This window comes from Mesoplodon densirostris, chromosome 13 (genome assembly GCF_025265405.1).
Source record: "Mesoplodon densirostris isolate mMesDen1 chromosome 13, mMesDen1 primary haplotype, whole genome shotgun sequence".
NCBI lineage: Eukaryota > Metazoa > Chordata > Mammalia > Artiodactyla > Ziphiidae > Mesoplodon > Mesoplodon densirostris.
The window spans coordinates 9,490,345-9,516,945 of record NC_082673.1 but is presented as its reverse complement, the minus strand read 5'-3'; the positions used below and the strand labels follow the sequence as shown (position 1 = coordinate 9,516,945).

Below are 26,601 nucleotides of genomic sequence, written 5' to 3'. Positions count from 1 at the left end.
CACATCCACGGATCTGGGGTGTTGGTGGGGGGAGGTGACTGTTTTCATTGTTTGCGCCGCTTTATTTAAGGGACTTGAGCATGGAGGATTTTGGTTTCCCTGAGGACTCCCGGAACCAATTTCTCACGGATACAAAGGGACGACTATACTCGTTTACCTCTAGCCAATATTATGTTCTTAAAGAAAAACAGATGAAGAGAAACACAAGTCTAACTTTTACTGAGAGAAAATAACAGAAAAGGACCATATACTTTTCACTTGAAAGTCCTTCCCCACCTCCCTAAGCACTGATGTCCATACATATTTGTTGAATTGAATGAAAAGAAAATAATGACACTACTGATCAACTCAGAAGAAAAGAGTTGAAGAGTTGTGACCACAGAAGGATTAATGTACTTGTGTAGCAGAACAGTGAGAACCAAGCACTACATTCGATTGGTGCTTGAATTTTCAGTTCAATTTTCAGAGAAGGAAAGTTAAAATATACTCTGCAGAATTATGGGAAACATTGAAGTATCTTGTGTCATAGATTTACATTTTTCTTTCCAAAAAGAAAGGCAGAAAGATGAGGTAGAAATTCTCATTTCACAGAGGTGATAATCAATTCCTCACAGTATTGAAGAATATATGTATTTTTCTATAATGTAGTATAATTAAAGTAAATAAAAACATTATTCCAAAAAATCATGCCCACTAGTTTGAACCTTGTGGCAGAGACTGCTAAGCATTCTTCAATATACATTTCCCTTTCTTACTAAGAAATGAAGCCCTTAAGTTTTAGATGGGTACAAGGCCACCATGAATCAGGACTACAATTTCCAGCTTTCCTTGCAACTAAATTGGGGGTGAACCAAGTAGTGTGTGCAACTTGTGAGACACATCCTTAAATGAAAGAAGCACCCTTCTCTGTCCCTTTTTCCTCCTTTTTAGCTGGAATACAAAAGCAATGGCTGGAACTTTGGCAGCCATCTTGAATCATGATCTTGAGAATGGCAGGACACATAGTGAAGCAAGACAGAAGGAGCCTGGGTCCCTGTCTCTAGGGAACCCAAATCCACCTCTTTGTTATCTCCAGAATTTTGAAATATGAAGAGACATAGACCTGTATCTTATTTAAGCCACTGTCATTTTTCTGTTCTGTCACTTGTAGGTAACTCTAATCCTAACGAATATAGACTGACAACGTTGTCTGCCAAAGCAATTCTATGAGAATAACTAGATAGATTATTGGTTTCTTCAAACTGTTTTTAAAATCTTAACTCTGGAGAGCAAAGAAAAAGCAAGCCCTAAATGGAAAATGGTCCAATGTTTTCAGTTACTCAAAGAAACGAGAACAATAACCCCAAGTTAAGGATTGATATGTCCAAATCCAAATTAGGTAGAATTTCAAATTTGAATTCTTCCCTCCTTCCTCCCTCCCTCCTTTTCTTTCTCTTTCTTTTCTCCTTTCCTCCTTCCTTTCTTTCCTTCCTCTCTTATTTCTCCTTCTTCTTTTTATTTAATTTAGTTCTCAGGTTCACGCCAAAGCATATTTTGGATTCTTCACATATTTCATTTAAAATGTTTAGTATTTAATGTGCTACTTGCTCTTTATATGCTTGCAAGTCTAAGGAAGATGATTCATTTATCACCTGACACCAAACTTTTCTACAAATATCAATATTTAAGAAGCTTTCCTACCTTCTAGAAATGACATTTTTTCCTTAGCTCTCAATAAAGAAATTAAGCTTTTTCAGGATGAAAAGAGAAATGCTGCCCACAAATTGTGAATTTTTTGAGAATTCTGGTTTTTGAAGAATTCTTTATTAATAAATACATTCTTCTAATATTTAAGATATATCTGCTCCCTTTCTGCACTACACACTATGCAGTTACGTGAGTAGTGATTCCCTGTATTAGCTTAACTTTTGGGCATAATACCCTTGAGTTATGGACCTATTTATCACGAATATCTGAGCAGCGTTCATAGGTAGACTATCTATCAACCAAAGATTACAGATGACCCTTAAATGGGAGGAAATAAGAAAAACAGACATTCAAGGTTTCTAAGTTTGAAAAGATCAATTATTGGTATTGTTTCCCACTTAATTCAGTTATCCATTGAAAGCAACTACTACCTTGGGCTAAAAGGTCGAGTCAGAACATTTGAATTCTAATCAACTGTAAAAGTTCCTCTAGTTACCTACTACAGTGACTCAGAAATGATAAGCAAGTATTTCCTTTAAGAAATAATTAGCCAGAATGTTTACACCATAGTGAATCCACATTCTGGGACACTATACATTTTTAAATTAGGTATGAAATGAAGATCTGTTTATTCTTGGCAAGAGTCCTTTCTAATTTGCAAAGATTGAAAAGAGCAATTTTGGTTTTCACTTGCTTCTCAATTTAGCAGTCATGATGGTTCTCTCCAGATTTGCACTGTACATTTCAGCTGATGTTGATGAAGACAAATTCCTCTCAATCACGAGCATCCCATCCATTAAGTTAGACAGATGGCAGCCCTGCCATATTTTGTTAGATCCAGCCTCTTGAAGCTGGCTGCTTCCCTTATTTAGGTCTATAGGAAATAGCAAGGCTTATTTTTCTGGAGGAAAAAAGAAAGAAGGATGCTAGGCAGGATGTCAAGTTATCTTCAAAACAAGTGAGGCAATAGCCCCTCAGATTGGAGTGATATGGACATAACCTTTCGTTTCAGGGTTACATACCCTCACACTCTATGGCAGGTGGAAGGCTAAGATACTTGTGGATGTACTAGCTTAGAGCTTTTCCTAAGAGACGTTCTCGATTTCTCTGATCTAGGCTGTCCACACCCCAGTATGTATTCTGTCCCTTGGGAATTCTCTAACTAACCCTCTCAACCACTATAATTCCATTGCTTAACTTTTGCTGCTTTGAAGGTAATCCCAGCTGCCTGTGACTGACCAAGATAGAAGACACGGCCTGGGGCAGGGTTGGGCAGGGTTCACAAGGCACAATGCCAGGATGGTTCAAGGAGGAAAAATCCTGTGGTTTGGGGCTCCCCCGGTGGCGCAGTGGTTGAGAGTCTGCCTCCCGATTCAGGGGACATGGGTTCGTGCCCCAGTCCGGGAAGATCCCACATGCTGTGGAGTGGCTGGGCCCGTGAGCTATGGCTGCTGAGCCTGCGCGTCCGGAGCCTGTGCTCCGCAACGGGAGAGACCACAGCAGTGAGAAGCCTGCGTACTGCAAGAAAACAAACAAACAAACAAACCTTGTGGTTTTAACTTTCCCGTCTCCATTCCAGTCAGCACTAGGGGCTCATGGGCACTGGGGGACCCATCTCCAGCTTAATCGGGACAACTTCTGAGGAGAGCGCTTGAACCTGGAGTTGGACCATCTTTTAGGATGAGGAGATCGTAGCAAATGAATACAGGCTAAATATACGAGATGCTCTGACCAGACACACACTTGCATACAGAGAAGCCAAGATTCAGCAAGAGTGTAGATATAGTGAACATGTTTTTGTCGAAAACCCTGCTGCATGATGCACGGTGCAGCGTGCATTCCCTAAAACAGGAGGCAAAAGCTGCAAAACCTGGAAACTCTCACTTCTAAGAGGCGGCAAGCTGGACAGTGCTGTGTTGGAATTACCCAGATCAAGCGGTGGCTGCTGAGTGTTAACTGCACAAGCCTATGCTTCTTTTCATCCCTTGGTCTTAAGTAAGCAGAACCTCTAAAGACTGGCCAGGAAGAGGAGAGGCAGGGAGGGCCCCAGTGGGAGGGAGAGGAGATGGGAGATCTATCTGACTTGTTTCTGATGAGTGGCAAATTTTCTGGAACTTTAGAATTACCATTATGGATTGCTGGGATTGGGGATTGAAACAGTTATAACTTAAATGAAGAAAGATTAAAAACTAAAAACACACGTACCATATTAAGTAGTTGCCTATATTGAATATCCATAGACAGATCACTAATGTGAGGATTTCCTCCTCAAATCTGCAGTTAGACAAGATCTAGGACTCTGCAGTGCATTGTAGAGGTATGTTCAAATTTATACGAAGGTAAGACAGCAACACTAGTTAGTGTGGTACTGTTTTGTGAAGTGTTTACTGTGTTTTGTTTGTGCGTGTGTGTGTGTGTGCATGTGCGTGTAATGAAATGACAGTTTAAAATATTTAAGGGCTTCCATGGTGGCGCAGTGGTTGAGAGTCCGCCTGCCGATGCAGGGGACACGGGTTCGTGCCCCGATCCCGGAAGATCCCACATGCCGCGGAGCGGCTGGGCCCGCAAGCCATGGCCGCGGAGCCTGTGTGTCCGGAGCCTGTGCTCCGCAACGGGAGAGGCCACAGCAGTGAGAGGCCCGCGTACAGCAAAAAAAAAAAAAAAAAAAAAAAAATTTAAATGTTATTTATACTCTTCTGTCTTACTGATTTTCTACATTTTTTATATGCTATTAGTTTTCTCCATAATAATATGTATTCGTCTTGGAATTTGAATGTAAAAGTTATTTTTAAATTAAGAAATGCAGTGTTTAGTGTATACTATTTCTAATCTCTTAAATATGGGCAATTTTTTCAAGCTACTTTTTAGAAAACTTGGAAGAGTTTGGGGTTTGCATGGGCTTTTCACAGCACTTGAATGGGTAACAAGAGGTCCAGACAGGATCCAACTTGTTGTTCTGACATGACAGTGGTAACTGCCTCTTTCAATTGTGGCATGCTTCATTCACAGTTTACACGGTATTTTTTATATTTTCAGCTAATCCTCACCTTACCCTTGGGAGGTAGGGATTGTTGTTCTACTTTACAGATGAGGAAATCTCCAGGACCGAGATGTCTAACACTGCCCAAGACCACAGTGGTGGGCTAGGGACCCAACCCTCTCCCCCTTTTGCCCTCCGGCTTCTCCTTCCTTCGGTCATAGCCTGTGCCCTCTGTATACAGCAGGGCTCTGGACAAATCACCAAATCCCCCAGGCTCCACCCCCAACTGTACAAGCCGGCTTGGACTGGCCCTGCTCCCCAGTCCCTGCGACCTCCTCTACATTTTGAATTTGGGTTTATTCAGTGGAATGAAAAGTGATGGGATTCACTGAGTGTCAGCTGACTGACAGGGCACAGCCCAGAGGCTGTGAGTACAATAGGCCTCCGGAAAGCCCACGGTGTCTGTCATGAACTGAAAGGAACCAGGGCCGACTTCATTGCATAAATTCCGATTCTTAAAAGAATCTTATAAAATATCTGGGCTTCAAAGGAGAAGAAGGAAAAAAAAAACCTCTACACACATACAAAAAATTGGACACAATTTAAGATGGTTTGTAGACCAACTTAGAGATGTATGGGCCACGTTAACTTCTGGATTAAATACTGCATGTAGACACAATTTCGGGCCCTATAGGAGGCCTCATCTTGGTTGTTACACAAAGTGAGCAAAGCTTATTTTGATATGGGAAATAATAATTGAAAGATATGAAGGAAAAAACTGTGAGATGTTTTCAACAGTCCTTTTCCCATGGAATATTGTTTCCCATATTACTTTCTTGGTTCTTGGGATGGGGTAGGAGAAAGAAAAGTTGATTCAGAACAAATATAAACATCTTCTTTAGAAGTATTATAGAGAATTCCACACTATTTTAATACTTTTTGGAATATCTTAAGAGCAACATTCCTGATCACAGATTTATGGTTGTGATTTCTGTCCCATAAACCTATAAGCTGTATATTTAGGTCTGATGCCAGTGTCAGGACTGGGATAAAGGGTAGAAAATCTGAACCTCAGAGATACCAGATTCCCTCCAAATGGGAAAGGTGCTCTACTGGTCATTTCACTCTTTCATACGCCCATGATATATATTTTTCCAGAATATAGGAAGAACAAGATATCATGCATGCATCTGAACATTTAGATTGCCATAATATGATTCTGGGTTTTGGAAAGTCGAGAAGAAAGGAGGACTCTATTTTGTCTGTGGTGTTGAAAAAATGATCTGTACTCAGTCTGAAAGCCCCATCCACTATCTGTACCCATTTATCAGCTGTCACCGCATCTAACTTCCTGCCGAGGAACCCCAGGTAACATCCTCTATGAGAACTCCCATCAGGCCTGAGACCACCGCAGTCAGCAATGGGGACTTGACATCTCAACTACACAAACCCACATTTCTCTTAGAATTGATTGTGGAAGGCTTTCACAGAATGTTTTTCATTTTGCATGCCTAACATTAAATATTGTTAAAAGATTAAAAACCAATTTTGGGGTACAATTTACAAGTATTCATATAAGAAGGAAATGACTAAAAAAAAACACCCACCCACGCACCTACAACTCATCTAGCGAACGATGCTAATAATACATAGGCTGTGCCTGGAGAACTCTGTGATTCGTGGGAAAGCGGGGAGGTGCAGTCCATCCTCTGGAAGAAAGTGAGACGTGTCAATGCAGAGAGGTGCTGTCATTGGTGCTTCGCTTCCTAAGTTCAACAGCCGCATTTTCAGAGTCAGCGTCATTACTTATTTCGACCTGAAACAGAAAGGATGAAGGGCTTTAAAAGACTTCAAAATTGAAAACTAAATTTCCTTTTTATTCATCCAGGTTTTTCAAAAGGCAAAATGTGCCTTGGGCTCTCTGTGCCCGTGGCTGTAGCAATAAGCAAGCAAAACACTTGGGCTCCCTGCTTTTCAGATCAGGGCAGGGCAAGCAGGTATAAACGTCAGAGGGGAGGACTTGTGGTTTCCTGGGAAAGACGTGCCAGCCACATAGCAAATGGGGAGTGAGGTAAAGGTATTGCCTTTGGTGGCCTTGGGGTAAAGATGACAAGGTAGTAGTATGTCTGCGAACTGCTAGCTGCAGCCTTAGCCTAACCTTCCTGTAGCCTTCTGTTGGTTGACTGCTGAAGAACCATCCAGATCTAGCTTTCATACCACCTATGGCCCGTACATACATCCCACCCTGTGATGGTTAATTTTATGTGTCAATTTGGCTAGGCCATAGTACCCAGATATTTGGTCAAACACCAGTCTAAAAGTCACTGTGAAGGTATCTTTCTTTTTTTTTTCTTTAGAAGAGATTAACATTTATATCAATAGACTGAGTAAAGTAGACTCCCTCCATAATGTGGGTGGGTCATGTTCAATCAGTTGGAAGGCGTTAAGAGAAAAGACTGAGGTCGCCGGAGGAAGAAGGAATTCTGCCTCCAGACTGCCCTTGGACTCCAGATGCAATGTCAACTCTTCCTGGGTCTCTAGTCTGCCTGCCTACCCTGCAAATTTGGACTTGCCTACCCCATGATCACATGAGTGGATTTCTTAAAATCTCTCTCTCTCAACACACACACCCTATTGGTTCTGTTTCTCTGGAATACACACTCTCATCTCCAATCATTCTTGTCTCCACACATTTGACAGAGACTCTGTGCATCTTCCTGACTCCATACCAGGCGGTAAGCCTTTGGAAGGTGAGGGCTTTGGCTCTAGCACCTTCGTACAGTATCAACCTCAACACAGTGTCTGCTATATGGTTGGCACCTAATAAATATTTGTTGGATACTCTTGTTTCTCTCTTGTGAAAAGTCTTAGCTGATCCAAACCTATTCATCTCTGAGGTTCAGTTGAAATCTCCTCTCCTCCATGAAGATTCCACTTCTACCTCAGCCGTGTTGTTTTCTCATCCTGCTAATGGCAACTCTTATGATATCAGCTGGACCCCATGTGTAGCGGATGGCTTTCAGCTTCACAACTAGTTGTGCACTGATTGTTTCACTCAGGTATGTAAGTTTTTTCCTGCCAACTAAATTATAAGCAGGGTGCCAGTGGAGACGGTGTTTCATACTTATTTTATATCCCCATCCAGCAATTCTCTTCCATTAACTCAGTTCAATGACTCTATGGGTCGGAATGGACTTTTTCATCATAATTTGAAACAGCTGAAAAAAATGTTCAACTTCCCAGTTTTACTTTTTGGAAGCCACTCTTCTCCCTGTAAATTCTGTCCCCTCCTCACCCCTCAGGGGTGGGAGCCCTGCAGTTCTCTCCTTATCACTTATTACACTTTCTCTGCTCTCCCATTTCTCTACATTCTGAAAGACATAGCCCAAATGTCTAGCCCTTTGACCCCACTGAGTTGAACAAGGATTTAAATGGAAAGATAAAGGGATGAGATTATAAAGGTGGGATTTTTATAGTTTTATATAACCTTTTAGTCTGAAGGAAGATTCAAGTTGTGGAAGTTTATTCATCCGTCCAACAGGTGACTCTTCTAGAATGGGATAAGGCAGCAGGGGAAGGCATTTTCTTTCTTTGTTAGTGATAATATTGGTGGGCGTCGGGGGAACGTCTAGGTACCCACTACATTTATCTTTCGTGTCACCTCTACTTATAGCTACTATTTTCTGCTTTGGGGCTTTAGCAACATGGATTGGAAAAGCTGTGAAGTAGGCTGAGCCTGTCCCTATGATGCCAGGTAGGAATGCTGGAGTGTTACTTCAGGCATTGGGAAATACGTCTGCAAGGAGTTTTCTAAGAAGACAATGAAGCAACTGTGAGAGGAGGCATTGAAAGGAAAGCTTATTGACCACTCTGCCTTAGGTTTTATTAACAGATGGATTTTTTAAAAGTCAAACATACACACACAGAAGTAAAGAGAATGGTATTATGAATCCCTATGTTCTCACTGTCCAGCTTCAACTAAAATAAAAATTATTTAAGTAAGTTTCATGTAGTCACCACAACTTTATTATTTATTTTTTGGCTAGAGTATTAAAAGCAAATCCTAGACATCATATCTTGTGTGTCACTCATCGGCACATCTCAGTGATGATTCCCTAACTCGGTGATTCTTCCTAGCCAGGGACATTTACCAGTTGTTTGCCACAATTTGGCCGTGTGTGTGTGCGCGCATGTGTGCACACCCGCTACTGGTGTCTAGTGGGCAGAGGCCAAGGATGTTGCTAAATATTCCAAAATGCACAGGACAGCCTGTACTACAAAGAATTATCTGGGTCCAGAGTTAACAGTGCTGAGGTCCAGAAACTCTGCTCAAGTGATAAAAATTTTTTCTTCTTTGGTAAAATCTATTTATTAGCATATCTATCAAAATAGGCAATAATTCCTTAATATCATTTACTATCCAGTCCATATTTGCATTTCCCCAATTGTCTAAAAGCATCTCATTACAGTTGGTTTGTTGGAACCAGAATCCAAACAAGGTAAACACACTGTATTTGACTAGTATGTTTCTTAAATCCCTTTTAAGTGGTAAGTGCCCCCCCCCCCCCCGCTTCTTTTTTCATTTGCCCTGTACTATTTCCCACATTCTAGAGTGGCTGATTGCTTCCTTGTGGTGAGATTTAACTTACTGTGTTATTCTTGTATTTTCTACACTTTCAGTCCAAGATCAGTCAGCCCAAGATAGTTCATAGATGGTGCTGTCTTGTTGCATCACCTCTGGAGACATAGAATGTCTAGTTATCACTCTTTTAATGATGGATCAATTAGTCTGGGTAGAAGAGTTTGAGTTTTGGGATCCTTAAGATCATTTTTTTTGGCAGATTTTGTAGATATGTTGGCAGTTACCTGAGGGTGCCTACCCTCGAGGCAGAATGAAATCAAATGATAAGATAGTGTTGTTATTTCAAAGTGTGTCTCCTGATAGGCCCGTCATTGTCCACAGTTGGTGGCCTCGTTCCATCCTAGCAAGGACAGTAGTGCATGAACTGGCCAGTGTAGGGATGAGTCAGAACTGTGGGAACCATATAAACACAGCCTTCTCTGCTACTTGGTCAAATAGCTGCACATTAGGTGTGTTCTTACATTGTCCCTAAAATAGTATAATCATTTCCTAGGATGAATCAAAAAGTCATGAATGCCAGTGACAAAGGGAAGGCTCCCCAAAGCCAGGGAGAGTGGTGAGCCCTAAGTGCCGCCCCCTTTGAGCTAAGTAAGGCAGGCAGGCAGGGAAGCTGCCTCTCCTTTGGGGCCACTAAGAGGGCACTGAGTGCTATACAGTTGCAATGCTCTGCATGCTTGAGGCGTCCCGGAGAGTTAATGCCTCTGTAAGTGCCCATCTTTCCAGGGACCGATGGTTGCCCTCAGGCAACAGAACTGCACACTCAGTAATGGGAAAAGTGAGCCGCCATCCTATGAGCAGGTCACAGACACCTGGCTTTGCGTGCCACAGGGACAGACACATAGATAGATGAATAGGAAGGTGTGAAAGCCAATCAAGGACAAATGAAAGCAGGATATAGCCAGAGAGCTATCATTTTATTAGTCTTCAGGCGGCTGGTCAAGAAATGGAGGAGGGGCTTCCCTGGTGGCGCAGTGGTTCAGAGTCTGCCTGCTGATGCAGGGGACGCGGGTTCGTGCCCCGGTCCGGGAAGATCCCACACGCCGCGGAGCGGCTGGGCCAGTAAGCCATGGCCGCTGAGCCTGTGCGTCCAGAGCCTGTGCTCCACAATGGGAGAGGCCACAACAGTGAGAGGCCTGCATACCTCAAAAAAAAAAAAAGAAATGGAGGAGGGATGGGGTAAATGATGGTTCCCCATTGGTGTTTATTGGTTGTTAAATCAGGGTTTGAAAGCACATTATTCTCACCTCCCCATCTCCCCCACACACCCACACACATCCCTCTGATTTGTCCTCCTGGCTGGTTTTTAATGTTGATTTTGTACATGCAGAATGGCCTGGCACCAACTTGTAAGGATACTGATACAAAACACCCGTTCTCAGGAAAGAGCGGAGATGGATGTGACCATGTCTGGTTCCGTCCAGCAGCCCGATCGTCAGAGGCGGATGCCCTCTGAGTCTGTGCTGTGAGGGGTGGAGGTACAGTGGAGCTGACGGCAGTGCCAGACTGAAATGGGGGGCAGCTGCGTCTGTGTTCCGGTACTTGGTTGCAATAGCACACACTCCATCAGCGGTGACCACAGAGCATGTAACAATTTTTGTGAAGAAGCATTAGCCTCCTGCAAAGGCAATCAGACAAGTCAAGATACCAGAGAAAAGTCAGGTTCTCATTTGGAAACCTTAGAAAAAGATTGGCTAAAAGTAACAGGAGAAGCTTTTTTCATCACGTCTTTCTTAACTGCAGTCGCAGGGTGTCTTCCTCATGGAAATTTCTAACATCATCAGATCTCTCTACTTCTCTTGTGAATCTCAGTTCTGAGATTCCACTGCTGTCTTTCTTTGATAAACTGCCTTGGTCTAATTATTTTTATGTGAAGAGTTACTGCTACATGCAGCTTAATTGTCCCACCACCCAGTGGCTAACGATTATGATGATTTTGACAAAACTTAAAGTAATTCAGTTGCTCGCTCTGACATCATTCCCTGAATATCTGTATCTCTTTCAGAGCTGCATGGATTTATGCCAAGCTATGCTTCTTCCTGAGAAGTAAACCTGCTTCTGTTAGTCCTCTCCCTTTGGGGCAGCTGCTACTTCCACCATGAGCTGCTGCGGAGGTGTCCTCTTCACAGCCACTGATGACCAGGTGAGCAACCCTTGCCCTGACCCTTTCCCCATTGTGAAAGGGGGTGTAGGAGCAGCAACAGAGGAGACCCTGGCAGAGAAGCAGGATGTACTTATGTTGAGAGTTACAGCTCCCTCATTCGCTGTCATGGTAAGACAATGGTCCCCAGAACAGGCTCCCCTTGACCCGTGTGTCACGTATCCCCAAGCCAGACCCAGACGACCATCACTGGAAGCATCTCCATAGCCTTAGGCCTAAAGGATTCCATTGTTTAGATGGTGCAGCAATGGCTGTGGAGGGTCTCAGAGCATCCCCACCAGGAGCCAAGGTTCCTTCTCAGCTTAAACATCTGCTTCCTTGTAGGTTTGCTGACTTTATGTGAGAACTGTGGTGAAGGCCAGATTAGATATGCACAACTTTCAACTTGATCCTCTGCAGAGTGGCCCAAAAAATGAGCCTCCATGCAGGGGACATTCATCTTCTTCTTCTTCTTTTGATAAACTCTTCATCGTCTTTCCAACATCAGCTCAGGCATCCTCTCCCAGTGGTGCCTTCTCTCCCCAAGTGAGAAGTAAAGGTTCCCTCTTCTGCAAAAAAATTGCCTTGGGGACGTTGTTTTGTATCTACTTATTTCTATGTAGGTCTCCACTACTAGATCATTCGCGGCTGGAGGTCAAGCTCAAGTATTACTCATCTTTGTATCTCCAGCCCAGGGCCTGGCACACATGTTGTGAGTGATCAACAAACAGTTGTAAATGGAAGCAAACCAATTTATGTAACCAGTGGGTCTTGATAGCTTGGTGCCATTACTTTTTTTTTTAATTTAAATATAGTTGATTTACAATGTTGTGTTAGTTTTAGGCATATGGCAAAGTGATTCAGATATACACACACACGTGCACACACACATATGTATATATCCCTTTTCAGAATCTTTTCCATTATACATTATTACAAGATATTGAATACGGTTCCCTGTGTTATACAGTAGGTCCTTATTGCTTATCTGTTTTATATATAGTCGTGTGTATCTGTTAATCACAAACTCCTAATTTACCCCTCACCCCCTTTCCCCTTTGGTAACCATAAGTTTATTTTCTGTGTCTGAGTCTGTTTCTGTTTTGTAAATAAGTTCATTTGTTGATGCTGGTACTTTAAAGAGAGACAAAGCATGAAAGACCAAATCCATGTGTGAACTGCCTCACATCACATCATCCCAGTGCACATACTCACACCCAGTTGGACTGTGGGCCCTGGAAAAGTGCACTTTATGGTTGCGAGCAATGACACAATCAAACACAAGAATGAGGGCTCCCTGTACAAGTCTGCAGTGACTGTAACCACCCATGTGGAGTTGAAAGTTACCCATCTATGTCCATGTTCCCAGGAATATGATAAAGATTTTCCCAATCCCCTTCATAAAGTGGCTTCTTCATAAACCTGGCTTTGTATTCCATGGAAATCAGAGCCTTAACGAAGGTTAAAAGCCAGGGTTCATGCCCCCTCTAACGATTTATTTCAGAAGATTGGATTTTCCTCCAGTCTTGCTGGTGCAATGGATGTGGCATCCCTGAGCTGGTTACAATGGAATCCAATACAAAGGCTTTATTAAAAGAAATCAAGCAGGCTGGTTGATGCCAACTGGATAAACTCTGCCATATTTGCATTCCTGAGGGGAGCACCCACTGACCTCTTAAATTGTTTCATGCACAATGATTTTAATTTGGGTTTAGTTTGATCTTGCAGATTCCTGCTCCCTCCATGGTTGAAAGGCATTCCATATTCATCTGACATAATGATATGCATCATCTATCAAAGCAGAAACTTGTTCTCTTGCTTTCTGCAGCCTGTAGTTGATGCCACATTCAGCTGAAAAGGTGTGGGAGGTCAGCAGTGAACAGGGTAGTTGAGAAAGCCCTTTGGTGCAACTAGAGATGATCATGCTAAGTGAAGTAAGTCAGAAAGAGAAAGATAAATACCATCTGATATCACTTACATGTGGAATCTAAAATACGACACAAATGAACCTATCTATGAAACAGAAACAGACTCATAGACTACTGGGCATATACCCTGAGAAAACCATAATTCAAAAAGAGTCATGGACCAAAATCTTCATAGCAGCCCTATTTACAATAGCCCAGAGATGGAAACAACCTAATTGTCCATCATCCGATGAATGGATAAAGAAGATGTGGCACATATATACAATGGAATATTACTCAGCCATAAAAAGAAACGAAATTGAGCTATTTGTAATGAGGTGGATGGACCTAGAGTCTGTCATACAGAGTGAAGTAAGTCAGAAAGAGAAAGACAAATACTGTATGCTGACACATATATATGGAATTTAAGAAAAAAAATGTCATGAAGAACATAGGGGTAAAACAGGAATAAAGACACAGACCTACTAGAGAATGGACTTGAGGATATAGGGAGGGGGAAGGGTAAGCTGTGACAAAGTGAAAGAGCGGTATGGACATATGTACACTACCAAACGTAAGGTAGATAGCTAGTGGGAAGCAGCCGCATAGCACAGGGAGATCAGCTCGGTGCTTTGTGATCGCCTGGAGGGGTGGGATAGGGAGGGTGGGAGGGAGACGCAAAAGGGAGGGGATATGAGAACATATGTATATGTATAACTGATTAAATTTGTTATAAAGCAAAAAAATAAAATAAAATAAAATAAAATAAATAAATATAGTCAATTTGAGTTTTGTAAAAAAAATAAAAATAAAAATAAAAAAAAATACGACACAAATGAACCTATCTATGAAACAGAAACAGACTCATAGACATAGAGAACACACTTGTGGTTGCCAAGGGGGAGGGGGGTGGGGGAGGGATGGACTGGGAGTTGGGGGTTGGTAGATGCAAACTATTACATTTAGAATGGATAAACAACAAGGTCCTACTGTACAGCACAGGGAACTATATTCAATATCCTGTGATAAACCATAATGGAAAAGAATATTAAAAAAGAATGCATATATGGGTATAACTGAGTCCCTTTGCTGTACAGCAGAGATTGATACAACATTGTAAATTAACTATACTTCAAAAAAAAAAAAAAGAAAGAAAGCCCTTTGAGGAGGGAGTGGAGTTGATCAAAGCCTTTTAGGTAAACTTACCAGGACGTTTCATGTGTTCTGGATTCACAGATTGAAGGGACTTTAGGAAACAGAGACAGAAGTCACTTGCCTCTGGGCCATGCCACAGGGCACCCTTTTCAGGCACATGGATACACGAGTGTCATTCAAGAAAGGAGATTCCATTACCATCAGTAATCAATTGCCATTTTTAAATAACCTCCCCTAATAGTAAGATCTTTCTGACATCTGACCAACATCTTTCATATTGCAATTTCTCTGCTGAGTTATATTTTTCACAGTGGAGATGAAAGACATCATTCATCATCCTCTTTTCACAAAACAAATATATAGAAGACTCTCTAAGTCACTGCTAGGCATTGTTTCAGTTCTTTTCTCACTTCCAGTTGCTCTGATCATCTTTGTTATTGTCACAATCCCTGCCAAGTTCCCCACATCCACAAATACCCACTTCTGGAGTCGATCATTTATGAGCACTCAGTAGCATGAGTAATGAGGTGACGGCTGCTTGGTCCTGGAACGTTATATAGGGTGAATGTTTTTCCAGATTAGGTTGGCTTTAAGAAACCAATGTTTAAACATCTCTCATGTGACAGGCACAGTGCTGATTTGTGTAGCCTGTGAACTATGTTTCCTTCAGCTCATTCTGCTGGAATCAAGTTAATTCCACATGGGGAGGTGGAGGAGCCAGTGCAGGTTTCTCAGGGCTTCCATCCCCAAAGAAGCTGGGGAAGGGGGTGCAGATTTGGGCAGGAACCACTGTGGCAAAGAGGCAGCTGATGAAGACTTTCATGCGTGTTTCTTACACCAGTGACTGTTGTCCAAATTTCCTCTGTCTCCATGAAATTACAGACCACTGGGCCAAAAGAATTGGAAGGTCATCTGAGCAGGTCCACAATGTCATGTTGAGGGAAAGATCCCAGCTCCATCACTGACTACTTGAGAGACTTTGGGAAGGTTGTCTATCATCTATGAGCCTCAGGTTCCTTATGTATAGAATGGACTACTAATTAGTACATTACAGTAGTTTCATGAGGATGAAGTGAGATAATACATACAAAGTGCACATGATATTTATTACTTATATAGTTGTCTATTTGCTACTTAGAGTTTTCTAGGAATGGAGTCATGGTATCTATTTTCTTGTTTTCTAGTATTTTATCAATCAAGTGACCATGATTCCTTCCTTATACTCAACTGAAATCTGTCCAGTTTGAGGTGTTTTTGTTGTAGTTGTTGACTTCCTTCTGGTTAGTCAAATATTTGAGTACTAGGCACAGTCATGGGCAACTTTACAGATGCTCTACATACCTTATCCCATTGAATCCATCCTCCCTCCTCCACCTATGAAACTATAGCCCAGGTGACAGAACCAAGTCTCAGAGACTTCAAGGGAGGTCCCTGGGACCACACAGATAGAGCCTGGATCCCAACCTAGTCTTTCTTCCCTTTTCCCTCTGCTCTGTTGCCCCCAAGACACATATTAAGTTTCTCTTTTGTAGACTAAATCATCTTTTTTTCCCTTCAATTTGGCAATCAACTACTGATAAGAAAAATAAAATAAAACTATCACTCTAGAAACATAAACCATGGTACCGACATCAAATCCTTTTTGGAATGAACAATAATAATGATAATGTTGGGTTACATGTGAAAGGTGTGTTTCAAATATGAGTGGAAAATTAAACCAATGATTAGTAGTGGTAGGTCCAAATTATTTCAGGTTTGGTTAGTTTTGGCCAAGTTAGAAGGATTAATATTTTCCATCTCATCACACCTTTACTTACAGATGAACAGGCTTTAACTCAACATGATCCTGGTAGTAGGAGTGTGCATCAAGTCCACCTATGAAATCAACTGAAAATACAACATAGCCCAATATGAATAAATGTGCAAACTCATATAATACTAGGTGATTTAAAAAGAACACATAAAAATAATATTAACAAAAATATCTGCCTATCACAAAAATGGAAGAATGTGTATTTAAGATAAAGACTGTTCAAAATATTATCAGTGGTCAAAAAATGGGGAAATTTTAAGAAACACACATAGAACTTGGGGTCTTAGTGACTGAAAAATCACAGTTGTTACTGGCTTTAGTGAAAAATGAAGTAACATTAAATAACATTAGATTTTAAATAATGTGTTTGTCCTTAGGCATACAGATATGCCCTTTCCCCCTATATATCAAAAGATATACCTTTTCTTCTTGTTGCCAGAATCCATTTTTTTCCTTAAGAATATTTATTGCATCATTAGAAAGACCTTTGAGAAGTCACAAAATCTATGTCCTTGCCTTCTGTCCTCAAGCCGTTCCTGACAAATAAGCACCTGCATTTTGTTGGGTCCCCTAATTTTCTTTCCTTTTTTGGCCATGCCATGCGGGCTCTTAGTTTTCCAACCAGGGATCAAATCCATGCCACCAGCATTAGGAGCGCAGAGTCAACCACGGGGCCGCTGGGGAAGTCCCTAAGCACCTGCATTTTGCAGAGGAGGTTTCGACCTCTCTCTGGCGGTGTGGTACTTGCCTCACAGTCTGTATAGACTCACTATTTTTGGTAATATTCTTTCTAATTTCTTTCTGTTTTGATCAAAGCCTCAATCTTTCTTTTCCAAACCTAATGTCTACAGCTAATCTTAGTTCATTTCTCCTGCTGTTTTTTTTTTGTCATAGTCCATTAAAAATATTAATTAGGTCATACCAAGCTCTGGTTATACTACAGCACTCTAACATTAACAGGTATGTGGGCATATAGGAACACTGAACTCTGTGTCTGTGTGTTTAGGTACACAGCATGTGAATATTATATTATATCCTCCAATCAAGACAGGCATACTAGTGAACTGTGATTTAGAGAGAGATGAATTAGCCTAGAAGTTCTAGTTGAGTCTTGACCTACTCTGACTTGCTCTATCCTTCCATCTCCACTGAAGGAGGTGAGGTGAAGCCTCACCAGATCACTGTGTACACATGAGCTTTGGAGTCCTCTGGGGCTCAAAACAACCAGGTGACAAGGGACCATTTCCAGGTAATACCCCTGGAGACCAGAGGAGCCTGAGGCCCATCCTTTCCCTACCAAGTCACATAGGTTACCTGGATACAACCTCAAGGAGAGAAGCAGTGAGAGGGGAGTCAATGTGAGACACTAAAAAGATTTTCCCAGAGAGAATGAGCAGTGCCTAAAGGGGCCATTTAGTCAGACTGGATTAAGTTTTTATTAGATTAGATATTTAATCAAATATCAACTCCCTTACCTTGTTGACCAATGGGTGGGAATTTAGAAGAAAGATCACTTGATCAATTAAGATCATTGACTAAAAGTTGAATGATCCTATAATTTATAGGGCACTTTTGGAAGTTAAAGGGGTGTTAAAATAAACAAAAGTATAAATATATACATTTGTGAATAAAATTATTCAATTGAAAATAAAATTATTTATAAAAATAAAGATTTAAAATGAATACCTGTATTCATTAAAGCAAAATAAAAAGAAAGCTTCTTTACAATTATCGTGTGAATGTTAAAATGGAACATTAACAGAATGATTATTTTTGATATATATTCATGTACTGCCATGAATCTGCTCCTTAGCCCATTTCTGTCTCTAATATACCAAACCACTGATATTTTGGGGGAAAATATATACATAATATATAGTTTTTTCAATATGGTTTTATTATTTTCATAAATTTATTTACAATCTTATTCAAAATTTCTTTTTATGATTAGTAAATTTGAAATTGTTGATATCTTAATTGACTGTAAATCACAGTATATATTTTTTACTCTATTTGCTTTATTGTTTGCTGTTTCTCTTCCATATACATCTAGATCGACATGTATTCACACATACACACACAAATAATATATATACATAACATTTTTCTGAATGATTCAAGAGTAAGTTATTTGCATAAAGCCCTTCACTCCCAAATATTTCAGTGAGCATTTCCTCTAAATAATAATATTCTCTTACATTTACACAGTAGTGTTTTCAACTTCAGGAAATTTAATACTGATACAATATTTTTATCTAAGCAAACAACAATATGCCAATTTTTTAGTTGACCTAATAATTTCCTATGTAGCATTAACTATTTTAACTGTGGAAATATCTTCCGTATAGGTGCTGCTAAATGCCAAGCAAGTTTGCTAAAGAGAGGACAAGTGCAATATAGTTTAGCCCAAATACCTCCCCAGCACTGTTATTTTACATCCACTCAGCACATCTTTCCTTGCCAAAAATGTTACAGGACACAATACTTAAATTGTATCTGTTTATGATTCTTTGTAGAGCTTCTCACAAATCAACTTCTTTTCATTTTGGTGCAGAATATAAATTTGTTGAATAAAACACAGGAGCTCTGCCAAAAGAGTCTTTTCTCAGGTTAAGAAATTTCAGAAGGAAATTATAAAATTGAAAACTAAATTTTGTATAACCTTTAAACACTAATTTGTCCAGTTTGCTTGCTTTTGTGAGCATAAATTTCAGTGTTTTCCTTTTTTATAAGCTTTCATTTATTGCCATTTACTAAAAGCTTCAAAAGATGATTTGGGGGTGCTTTGTTTGATTTAATAACTTGATTTAATAATTTGATTTAAATTCTTTAACTGATCTTGAATGCAGGGCAGCTAAAATGTATAAGAGTCATTTATGAAGTGCTCACAGTCATTGTAGGGAACTTAGATTAATTTACAAAGCAGTTCTTTAAAGGCTGAAATAACTCTACCTCTGACTGATGAAGAGCAGCAAAGAGAGAAAATGTATTCTGTCATCCTGAAGTGGTTTCTATTTGTTTGTTTGTTCATTTTCAACATCAACCTCATTACAAAAATATTCTCAGAGAAATGCAAACCAAAACCACAGTGAGATACTACTTTATACCCACTAAAATAGCTATAATAAAAAAAATCAGATAATAACAAATGTTGGTAAGGATGTGGAGAAATTGGACACCATGCACTGCTGGTGGAAAGGTAAAATGGTGCAACCACTTTGGAAGACAGTTAGGCAGTTCTTAAAAGGGTAAATCTAGTTACCATATGACCCAGTAGTTCCACTCCTAGCTATATACCAGAGAGAAATGGAAACATACGTCCACACAAAAATTTGTATACAAATGTTTATAACAGCATTATTCATAATATCCAAAAGGTGGAAAAAGTATTGTAGTTTATTTACCCTAATGTGGGTGTGTGTGTGTGTATATATGTAAATTTTGGGAACTAGACAAGACTACCGAAAGAGTAACTATTAAGGCGGAATCATTGAAAAGTAGGTAATTAAGAAAGTGAAAACATCAAGAATCCTTTATGGATGAAACACAGCAATGTGGCCTCTTGACAAGAGAAGCCTGATGTTTCCATATTAGAAAAATAGTTTTTTATGCACACACCAGAGTAGGAAGATAGTTGAAGTAAAGAGGTAAATTGAAATGCAAATGAAGGGCAAGTTTATAGACTCTGAAAGTGTTTTTAAAATGATGCTTTAAAAAATGAAGTTTTTTTTGTTTTTTTTTTTTAAGATGACTTAACAAAATACTTGAAAACAACTCAGTAGGAAAGACCTTCAGCTTTTACGTTTGCAGAAAGGTAGTTATATCACATTGTTAAGAAAGTGAAGCAACTGTGCATTCTAAAAGTCACTGTAATGAGAAAGATGTGAGAAGATGCTGAATTTAAGGAGTTTCTCCAGTAGAAATAAGGAGATGAATTTCAATGAAACCTGGGAAGTAGCAGAAGAGGCATGGATGGGTTTTCAGAAGTATTAGAAAAGGAGGTTTAGAAAGGAAGCACCCACGGATTCTGCAGTCATTACAGTGAGAACACCACATAAGGGTCTTTGCCAGAAGAGTGCCTTGGAAGAGGCGGGGAAGACAGAAGGAGGGGGCGGGCACAGCTTGGTGGGTGACCTGCAGGATAATTGAGTTGAATTCAATATACTCCGGTTATTAAAGTCTTAAAATGTAGAACAACAAACTTAGCACAATTAACACCTGGCATCAACGGTGCAGAAAAGCCAGTTATGCAGAGCATTGCCCCCTTCACCTGTTCTCGGAAACTGAGGTGTTACAATAAAAGATCCCTCAGGGAGAGACTGCAGCCAGGAAACCCCATTGTTTGCAGTCCTTTCAAACGTATTTCCTGTGCCAACTTCCACTTGGAAGAAATGATGTTACTTGGAATGGAATATCTTTGTGGTTACTCGCTCTCACCACTGCAAAAACCTGTCAAGGGTTCTCTCCGACCTGGAGGAATTGCAAAGGTACTCTCGATTTACAGCATCATCTTACTGTCCAAATACAGACTTGTTACCACTTGTAAGAGATGCACAACCCACTGCAAGTTTTCTGTTTGACTACAGGAGACTTTCGGTCATCAGTCAAGTTTCCAACAGATAACTCAGTGCTACTGACGCAGTGCCTCACTCAGACATTGCAAACCTGATTGACACCGAAAGCAACACAGGCCATTTCCAGTGAGGAACTCAACCTATCATTTATGTCCCAGGTTTAACTATTGTATATTCACTAAAGAATGAACCAGAGGGCAGGCCTCTTGTTTCTGATCCAGCTTTGTTGCATGCAGCCTTGTCTCTGAATTGGGAAACGCAGAGATACTGTACCATTGCATTTAGCTCAGAGAAATGAAAAGATTTGGGAAGATGAGGACCAATAACATATTTATTCTTAACCTACTTCCTGCTCTATCACGGTTCCTGCAAGGTGGTAATGAGACTATTCTAATAAGCATTTATTGTGTAGGTTGCCAACAATAATGTCTTAAGGAAGCGCTGCTCAGGACTTTTAAAGAACTCCAATATGGGGACCGTTATGTTGTGATTTACTTGTTCTGTGATATGCGTTCATAAGAGAAAAGCTGGGGTAGAGGCTCGACATCAACTGAGTTCACAAAGAGGGGCCCTTAAAGGACCTCAGGGAGGATTTTGCAGCACCCCACAGATAATGAGGGCTTTTAGGAGAGACCCGTTATTTCCGAGGTAGCTGGCAACTGAACTCTGCCTGCGTTACTAGGGAATGAGCTAGTCCACAGCATCACTGACTTGCTGCTATCTCCTGTCTGAAGAATCTGAGCTTTCAGAGGGCATGACCCGTGTGCCAAACTGCAGGCCACGGTCGGGCTGCTCACATCACACCGAGGGGTGCCCTGATGGGTCTGCTGGGCCCGGGGAACGTGAAACGCTGCTGATGCCCAGAGGAGCTGCTTGAGGCTATGCTGCCACCTGCCCCAAATAACTTTAGGAGCCGTAAGAGCCGTTAAAGAGGCAGACGACACCCCAAGGGCAACGCTTATGGATGCTCATTATTGTTTCAAATCTCCTCCACCTTGCAGAAAGCACAGGAAACTGCAGAAGGGAAGGACGTGGGACCAATGAGATGCTCAGGGAGATGTCAGCCCCAGCCGGAAGAGCAGAGTCCGCAGTCCCAGAGGCTGCCTTGTCTGGATCAGAGTTTTCCAACATGTTTACCTCTTCCTGCCTGGTAACAGCCATGCAAAATGGACTCTTCTCACTTCATCTAGTCCCCCTCAGGCATAAGTACTGATGTAGCTCATAAAAACGGATATAGCTCAATGACCTGATGGCAGTTTGGTCTGGAAAACACTGAGAGCCATCACTGGGAGAGTCTGGAGGGTCTGGAAGCAACCCTCGGTCTGTCTGGGAGTCCAAGCTCCTCCTCATCCTGGGCGGATGTAAGGACTCCCCAAATGGTGTGTGGGTAAGTGTAATTTAAGGTGGCCAATTCCAAGAGCCTTATTCCAAAATTTATGTGTCCTGAGAAGGTACCTGTGGCTATTCTGGTCCTGGGTTCTCTCATCCTCTTCCACAATTGTCTTCTTTCCACTTTACTGAAAGGCATCCATCTCAACCATCTGAATAGGCATTATCTTTTTGAAGTACTCATGTAAAAGCCCCTAGTGCACTAAACAAAATGACAATTTTAATTTCTTGTGATGGATGACAAAGTAATGGCTACTAATGACAAGGTAGGTGGTTTCCAATTTTTGCTTCCAAAATAATTGAAGGAGAACATAACCAATTTATCAGTTGTAGTACTTTAAAAACAATTTTTGATAATGGATCAGTATGTATTGTACTTTTTGACATATATTTCAGCTACTTTATCTATAATTTCATTCCTTCCCATTTGTCCTATCTCTTTTCCTCCTTTATTTTTTTTCTTTTGTATTTATTGCTCTTTACCATGCTGTATTATACATTTTACGTTAAAAAAATCTTATTTGATGTCTGACCCCTTCACTACAATTTAAGTTTTATGAGACAAGAATTTTTGTCTGATTTTGGCTGATTTTGTTCAGTTCTATATCCCCAGCACCTAGAACAGTGCCTGGTACAAGATAAGTCCTCAAAACTATTTGGGGAAAGAAGGAATTAAAACAATTGAGTGACATTGCTGTAATCAATTTCCTTCCATTCTCAGTTTTTTTTCTGTGAAAGTACCTGTGGTAACCTATTGCATTCCAGCAAAACTAATTGAAACAAAACAACTCTGTCCATTTTATTAAGAGGTACCCTTCCAATGAATATTTCATTTTATGTTTAAGACTTGTTCATCAATATCTGTAATACATTTATGTTTGCTCAGTCACATTGGTAGACAATAATTGCAATTATTGCAATTGCATCTAAAGAAGAACCTTAACACTTAAAATCTGGTCAAAGGAAAATATTAAATTTTTATTCATGGGAATAAATCTAAAAAATTTGCAAGTTCTCTGCCCTGAATACAAGAAAATATCTTGACGGAAATTAAAGATGTCTTAAACAAATGGAAGAATATAAAACATTCATGGATTGTGAGACTCAATATTGTAAAGACACCAGTTAATTTGTGGATCAGTTAATCTATGGATTTAAAGAAATCTCAGTAAAAAAATTTCAGCAGTTTAATCAAAATGCTGATTCTAAAATGTATGTAAAAAGGCAAAGACTGAAGATTAGTTAATAATCTTGAAGAACAAACCATGAAATTTCCTAATTAAGATTTAAGATTGATAACTGGAATACACAAACTAAGAAGTTTTGTACACTCAAAGGCACCACTGAGAATGAAATTTCAATCTATAAACGATTTTTCATTGCAGAAATGTAAGGGTACACTAAAAAAAACCTTTTAGAAACAAATATATAACATTAGGACAGAAGTTTATGGGTGAAGAGGAACAGAAGTACAAGGTCAACAGAAAATGGAACAATTTAAAACTTCAACTATTAATTAATGCTTGTTTAGGTACCTTTAAAATGAATAATTAAGGATATTAAATTGCTATGACATCGAGATTATGTGGGATAAGTTCAAGAGTAATGCCTCCGTTTTATTATTAAATATTGTAGTGATTTTGTGATGGGTCAACGTATCTAAGCTGGAATTGCATTGTTTCCTGACTTCCCCTCTCTCTATGGGTCTGAGTCAGGGTTGGCTACACGAGACATTAGTGTGAGACGTGGAAGACTGATGTGAACAACAGTTATCATGCTCAGGAAGGTGATCTAGGGCCCAGGCCCCTCTGGACTTGTCCACGGAGTGAGGACAGCCAAGATCAAGACATGTTTGACAACTGAGACCATGATAGGACCCTTGCACAGCTCAGTGGATGCTGGCAGGAAAGATGGGAAAAGACAGGGCTGCCGAGCCCTGCCCCTGACAGCCGTATCAGCACATCCACCTTCACCTCAGAATCAGTCTTGGGAGGAGGACAGCCTTCCCTGTGCTGATACCTGCTGTGGCTGAGAAATCAGTGAAGTGGCTGAGGTTTCCTGGAAGTGACCACCATGAGAAGAAATGCTAAATCTCGTTTTGGGAAAATAAGGGAAGGTACATTTTTGCTTCTTAAAGATCATACCCACAACATTTGCCAGATCATATTCTGTTACATTTTATTGAACCAGACTTTAATCATGACAGATTATTGATTAGAATTTCATCGTATAGCCATACAGAACAGCTATTAAAGGTCAACAGTTTTTTGGGGGGAGGGGCATTGTTTTCACAGTTGTCTAGTATTTGAATCGCATCCTAAAATTCTGTTATTCTCATGACAATCTTCACATATTGAGTACTTGCTAACAAGACATTTGACTTGGAGCAAGATCGCTGGGTGTGTTACATATGCCTCTCCACATCCAATTAAATTTTACTGTGCTAGCCCGTTATTTTTCTTACATCATGCAAGTAATTTATATTCTTACTCAATATTTAAATATGAATGCTTTAGTTTTAACCTAGTGAGTGCACAATTTATCTTTCTTTACCTATTTATGAAGAATTTCATTGCTATCCTTGTCGGCACAGCTGGGTGCTTGAAAGCATACGGATTTTGGTCCCTGAAATATCTGGATCAAATATTAGTTCCACTTCTTGCAGGCTGTGAGCTGGGAAAACTCTCAGTGTACTCGTCTGTACAATGAATACAATGACTGCCTGCCAGGGTGTGGACGCCCTAGGTGAGGTAAAAGCCTTGGAGTGCGTGCAGCAGACTACAGGCTGCTATTGATTTATTCACACATTTATCTTATTCCGATGACACATTCCCATCAACTACTGATTTCCAAAATTTCAAAACCTTTGTTTATCTTAGGATAACAATGGTTTGTGAGAATTCCAGCATTCTATTCCCCCCTTCCCCAGAAGAGCATCTGTCCTTGGGGAACTTGTATTGAGCTTGCTTCTAGTCTGATTTTCTCATATTTGGAAAGAGTAGCTAGTCTGGAGGAGGGAGGATTGATTAGTCCATCACGTTTTGAAGGCTGAGGTTTCACCTTCTCTGAGTGTTTTTTATTCTGGAAAATTAAGCTTCACCGTATAAGGACACGGCAAGGAAGAAAGTAAAGCTCAAGGGAGGCAGAATTTTCAGAGTTCAGTGTCACGTGGGATTGTGGCTCTCCCTCTGTCCAGGGGTGGTGCTGGGCACTCCCTGAGCACGTGTCCAGCCTATATAACCCGTCCAGTGCACCCGTGACCCGCCTGAGTGTACACGGAACACCTTTTTTTTTTTTTTTTTTTGGCTGCATTGGGTCTTTGTTGCCGCGCGCGGGCTTTCTCTAGTTGCAGCGAGCGGGGGCTACTCTTCCTTGCGTTGCGTGGGCTTCTCATTGCAGTGGCTTCTCTTGTTGCGGAGCACTGGCTCTAGGTGCGCGGGCTTAGTAGTTGTGGCTCGGGGGCTCAGTAGTTGTGGCTCACGGGCTCTAGAGCACAGGCTCAGTAGTTGTGGCGCACGGGCTTAGTTACTCCGTGGCATGTGGGATCTTCCCTGACCAGGGCTTGAACCCGTGTCCCCTGCACTGGCAGGTGGATTCTTAACCACTGCGTCACCAGGGAAGTCTGCACACGTGACACACTTGATCACCATTTTTTTATAAAGCTTTTAACTGCCATTGTTTTTATTCTCTAGTCCTTTCCCCCCACAGTAGCACAAATACTGAGGGAAGATCTCTCTCTTTTTTTCTTGGTATTTCAAGTCACTCCATGGGATTCTTTGTAGGTAATATATCCCTTTTATGCAAAGTGCACAGAGTGATTTTTCCTAATGCTTTCAGTGTTATTCCTTTAGATGCAGGGATGCACTTATTCTAGTTATTCTGTAAGAATCCCATGGACCGTCTCTAGTATTTTGTCTTTGATTCTTGCAAGGGGGAACCTGGTTATAGTGTCCTTACAGGGTCCTTTGATAAGAAAGCATCTGCCACCATGGCTTCTTTCCTCACTCTTAGTCGCTAGAGTTGTATCACCTCTATAAAGATGCCTCTGACATACCAGCTCCTAGCATCCTACTTCCTCAATACACACATACACATTTTTTTTTTTTTTTTGCGGTATGCGGGCCTCTCACTGTTGTGGCCTCTCCTGTTGTGGAGCACAGGCTCCGGATGCGCAGGCTCAGTGGCCATGGCTCAGGGGCCCAGCTGCTCCGCGGCATGTGGGATCTTCCCAGACGGGGGCACGAACCCATGTCCCCTGCATCGGCAGGCGGTCTCTCAACCACTGCGCCACCAGGGAAGCCCCACACATACACTTTTT

General features: G+C 40.9%; 1 protein-coding gene across 1 annotated transcript in view; it reads right to left on the bottom strand.

The window, feature by feature from the left end:
• Positions 1-16,320: 16,320 nt before the first annotated feature.
• NKAIN3 (sodium/potassium transporting ATPase interacting 3) overlaps positions 16,321-26,601 on the bottom strand; it is a 288,607-nt gene continuing 278,326 nt past the window's right edge. The window contains exon 6 of the mRNA XM_060115709.1: positions 16,321-16,394. Coding sequence (XP_059971692.1) covers positions 16,321-16,394 — 74 coding nt within the window. The remainder of the gene's footprint in view (positions 16,395-26,601) is intronic.